This window comes from Carya illinoinensis, chromosome 13 (assembly GCF_018687715.1).
Source record: "Carya illinoinensis cultivar Pawnee chromosome 13, C.illinoinensisPawnee_v1, whole genome shotgun sequence".
NCBI classification, from domain to species: domain Eukaryota; kingdom Viridiplantae; phylum Streptophyta; class Magnoliopsida; order Fagales; family Juglandaceae; genus Carya; species Carya illinoinensis.
The window spans coordinates 3,262,356-3,267,193 of record NC_056764.1 but is presented as its reverse complement, the minus strand read 5'-3'; the positions used below and the strand labels follow the sequence as shown (position 1 = coordinate 3,267,193).

General features: G+C 35.2%; 1 protein-coding gene across 9 annotated transcripts; it reads right to left on the bottom strand.

Annotated features, from left to right (window-relative positions):
* Window positions 1-295: 295 nt before the first annotated feature.
* LOC122292693 (autophagy-related protein 8f) lies at window positions 296-4,516 on the bottom strand. Of its 9 annotated transcripts, none has more exons than XM_043101161.1 (7): window positions 3,967-4,516; window positions 3,759-3,849; window positions 3,598-3,652; window positions 3,406-3,497; window positions 1,321-1,373; window positions 832-950; window positions 296-629 (listed from the first exon to the last, which is right to left on the bottom strand). In XM_043101161.1, exons 3-7 carry the CDS (start codon window positions 3,632-3,634, stop codon window positions 541-543), a joined length of 390 nt encoding a protein of 129 aa, XP_042957095.1. In that variant the 5' UTR covers window positions 3,635-3,652; window positions 3,759-3,849; window positions 3,967-4,516; the 3' UTR covers window positions 296-540. The 9 variants fall into 9 exon arrangements, with proteins under 9 accessions (XP_042957095.1, XP_042957102.1, XP_042957099.1 ...); XM_043101168.1 differs by having other exon boundaries at window positions 3,406-3,456; window positions 3,967-4,507; XM_043101165.1 differs by having other exon boundaries at window positions 3,406-3,461; window positions 3,967-4,504.
* Window positions 4,517-4,838: the final 322 nt, after the last annotated feature.

The following is a 4,838-nucleotide window of genomic DNA, read 5'->3' as shown; positions in this document are numbered from 1 at the left end:
AAATCATCAAATAGCAGATGTTTGGAAGATGATTCCTCTATCTTATGTGGTGTATTTAGAATGAGAGGAATGGTCGGATGGGAATAAGGCTTTCTTTTTTCATACTTTGTTGCTTTGGGCTTCGGTTATTTTAATGGATGGGTTTAGTTCCAATAACTTTCGAGCTGTTTTTCAGCTTTAGCTTGTAATTAGGTGTTTTTTCTTTATTCTTGTATACTTGGATTATGCCTAATTACATGGTTTTAATAAATTTCTTACTTATCAAAAAAAGAGAAAGAAAAGGAACAAAGATGAGTGCAGTCAGTTCAGTTTCTATGTAGTTCAGAATCACTTTTGCCCAAGGGCGCTGAAGAACCCTTGTGATATCTTACGTCCCAGGAACATCAATAAACAATTTGTTGTTATGTTATGTACAAAGTAGAACCGTACAGATAGACACAGAACAAGTACATCCAGTTGGCACGATGCCAGTTTTGTGATGCCAGAAAATTCTGGATAGGAAACCGGCGAAAGAGAAAATCAGGCTTTACAATCTTATCTCTACCCAAATGTGTTTTCCCCACTGTAAGTAACATAAAGAAATCCATCTTCATCCTTCTTTTGATCATAAATGGTGGACATTATAGTTCCTGCAAATGTTTAATCACAATCAGTACTTATTGATCTTGAATAATTAAACGGTTTATACCATTTCAAACCACTATCTTCGTGATCTTTCCACTTCAGTTATGAACTGATTAGGAGTAACATTGAATCAATCAGCGATAGAAAGGAAATTAAAACCTAGCATCACGGGGGTGCACGGAACTCATGAAATTGAACTGCAGTTACCTGTTGGTGGAAGGACATTGTTCACGAATATAAAGATTGTCTTTTCTGCACTCAGTTTAATTCTTTTCCGAATTACATAGACAAATTGGCCCACTGTCAGGTCAGCTGGGACAAGGTATCTGCAATTTTGTAATCGTCATTGAAACATAAAAATTGTCACCACTTGCAACCACAAATTTGGTCTCCTAGGTACTGTGTCCTCATTTTCTATTCCAATACTTGATTTTATCTCTATTTGAAGCTCAAACATAGAACTGGAATAGGGAAGGCCAGCAACACGTAGCTAAGACCAGTTCATTTTAGAAGCCAAGACAAGTCATGGGTTCTTTAGTTTCTTGCAGTTTTCTAGAAGAGAAAACAGGGACCAACTCACATACACATAAAGAAGCATTTAAACTAGGGGTAACTCATTTATCATTGACGGTTAATCATCTTGAAAAGACAAAGGAACAAGAGAGATAAAGTATTAGGACATGGAACTGGGCTCACTTTTTCTTGTCGATGTAGGGGATATCACTTCTCTCAGCCTTCTCTACAATCACCTTCAAGGATAACAGAAAATAAAAAAACAGAAGGACGATTTGGTTACAATGATAGTATCAAATAATACCCATGTGATAGATTTATCACTGCATTGAGCATAAATCAAACACAGCAGCAGCAACCCAGTAAAAGATTAGAACTGTCTAAAACTATTTTGCAAAAAATTCATACTTCAAAGGATGTTATAAACAGTTGCCTTTATTTTCAATTAACAAATTAGTGAACAATCAGATTAGTAAATGAAGCTTGATTAAAAAAAGGACTAGAAGAGTCTGATGCTTATTAACCGATTGGGTTTCCAAGTATAAAAGGCATGATTAAATGAGTGACTTCAATTCCATTAGTCACTTGACGGGGCAGAATCGTGTCTTGCCATCAGCATCTGCTGCTATAATGTTTGCAGATACAAAGGGAAAAAAAAGGATCAATCTGATAAAGAGTTGAACTTCCTCTATCATGTTGTGAACGGTCTGCAGAAATAAAGAGTTTTAACAACACATTAAGTGTATCTTCAGATAAACTCATACATAACATTGCAGATCATGAAGCTTTTGATTATGAAACCATATCATATGTCATAGGTATAGGAATTCATAAAAGATACAACAGGAAGAAAAGCTTAACCCTAGCCACTTAATGTTGTTGAACTTCTTAACAAAGATACAATAATTTAACATACAATGAAGTACACAAAAGAGGCAAACGCTGCATGTGTGAGGGGTGGTTTCTAACACCTGGAACAAGTTTGTTTCAGGTGCAAATATTCGATGCTAAAAATGTTTAACATGGAGGCCCTCACTGCATGACCAAATCGAGTACTATTTAACACTGAGGGTATGTTTGGATGGAAGAGGATTGGGAGGCAGAGAAGATTTGAGGGGATTTGGAGGCATATCATACCCCCTCAAAGCCCCTTTTTCAATTCCTTCATGTTGGAGGAACTTGAAGAGGGAGGATACCAGGTTTAATTAGTTGTTCTGCTCTTTCCTTCCAACTCTCACCAATTAACAATTTAGACAATACATTATTCTTTCACCCTCTTTTGATCATGCAAGCAAATAAGAAGATGGATACCCGTTCTCTTCTCCCTTTTATATCTTAAAATTTTCAATTACAGCTACTACTATTGATATGCTCACTAATAGGAGACCACTAAAAGTAAGTGTATGTTACTAAAGTTTCTGGAAGAAATTCTGCTAACTCCATCCCTCCAGTCCCAAGCATAAAACATTCAAGTAGTTGGACCCACAGCTTGCAATAGAGCTACGTGTCAATCATCGGTAAACCATGAATTTTTTTTTATTTTTATGGAATCAAAATTATCATAAGCAACCATGTTCCTACAATCATTTACTTATCAGACCTCAAATAAGAACCTTTAGGTTGGAGAAGGTTCATTAGGTATGATTTAAGGCGGATTCATGTACGTATTCGGTCAGCTACATGAATCTTTGTCTTCCCTTCCAATCATTAAAGGATTGTCTCTTCAAGACTAAGCCTAAAACCGCGGTTGAGGAGAAAATACCTAATTTAAGGCTATCCAGTAAACTCATGACGTCATGAAACCCAGCTAAACTGCACCAAGTAGCATTTTTTGAGCACAGAATCAAAAAGAAATACTTTAGCAGTTTGAAGGGCATTCAATCAAAACCCTCCCCCCCAACCAAAAAAAAAAAAAGAAAGTAAAAATAAGCATGGAAACAAGTCCTAAAGTCCTAATCAACAATAATGTCATACTTTAATAATTAAACCTATAGTGCTATGCCTAATTAGAAGTAAATATGAGAAACCATGTGCTCGCTAAGATTTAGTTACTACAATTCCAATGTGGAGAGAAAAACGATGCACAATTCAAATGCAATCATGTTCGGAAATGGGGAAAAAAAAAAAAACTCAAGATACAAAAGACGAAACCCAACTTGACCTATAAAGAGAATTCCAGATATTATCAAATGGAAAGTTAAATACCAGAATTCAACTCATGGTAAATAAGCTAAACTCAAAAATCATAAAAGAGCATCAGATTCTCACCGGAATTCTATCAGCGTATTTCTTCCTAATTCTCGCAGCTTCAGCACGCCTCTGTTCTGCGAATAAAGCCACCATAGATGAATGGAATTGAGCTAACAAGTATAGAAATTAACCGTGCTTAATTAAATTTGTTTTACAAACAATATAAGATGGAATAAGTATTTTGCAAAACACCAGGATTATAATCCATACCCAAGTCATGCTCTCGCCTGAATACGCTCTTCGCCATTCTTGTTTGATTTACTGACTAATAAGAAAAAAGACATTAAAGAAAAAGCAGAAGCTTTTCTATCAATATTAAAAACCCCAAAACAATTAAACCTATTACAACTGCTTAGGTTTGGAAATAATACAATTGCTTGACTTAAGAACTACAGCCCGAACATAATACTGTCTTTTCTTTTTTGGTACATTTCTGCAGAAATCAAGGGAAACAAATATGATCTGAAAGACAGAAACAGTAATGTGCAACAGTGCAACGCCGAAGAAAAACTTACGCCAATACTGAACAAAGCGAGGACAAACCGAATAGAGAAAGAAACAGTCTTCTAGAGCTCTTACCTATGCAAGATAAGAGTTGATGATGATAATGATGAAACCATTATTGAGGACAGCTCCTTCTAGAATCCGCCTCCAACGTTTCGTCCCGTTGCTAATTACGTTTCTTTGTAATTTGATGTACTTTGATTTTGACGAATTTAGGGGTACTTCCGTAAAAGCAAAAACGAGTGGTTTCATTTTTTTTATTTTTCCAAACAGTTCTTTGATTATTAAGTGGGTATACTCTCCAGTCTCCATGTTAGAATCCTCTCATGAAACTGTTTAAACTGAGACTTGAATGAGAAGCGTCTCAGATATTCAAATTGAATTGATTTTATGAACTTACTTGGAAGGAAACTAACTATGGAAAGAACATGACCCCCGATAATTGGATGAAAGAACTCCACACTTTCAAGAGAATGACTTCTGGGGTTTAATGAATTAGGAAAGTTTCATTTTCAGTTGAAGAAGACTAGCTCTGCGATCTTAACCATTGTTAATATTCACCAACTCTTTAAAGGTCTCGAAGAAGATACCCTCCAACATGGCTATTCACTCACTGACCATGGTTCATACTCATCACTCATAGATAAAATCTTAGCTGAGCATTATAGTGGGGTATACGATATGAACGTTCATTTTGTCCCATTTGTCATGAACACGGAAAGGTTGCAGACAGAGGTCGGACCTTCCAAATTGAGCAGGTGGGGGTACCCGATGTATTTTCGAAGTGACGAAATAAATGAGTATTAAATAGATACAATCATTTTTAACAATTTTTATTTATTTATTATTATTACGTCTTAAATGAGTATTTTAATAAAATAAATTATAAAAATAATATCAAATATCTTTATATTAACACATAGTTGTAAAAATATTATAAAAAATAA

Coding starts and splice junctions, on each gene's coding strand:
- LOC122292693 (XM_043101164.1), bottom strand. CDS start 3,634: ATGGCGAAGAGCGTATTCAGGCGAGAGCATGACTTGG. Junction 3,498..3,597: donor CAGGCGAGAGCATGACTTGG/GTATGGATTATA, acceptor TATACTTGTTAG/CTCAATTCCATTCATCTATG. Junction 1,374..3,405: donor AATACGCTGATAGAATTCCG/GTGAGAATCTGA, acceptor TTATCCTTGAAG/GTGATTGTAGAGAAGGCTGA.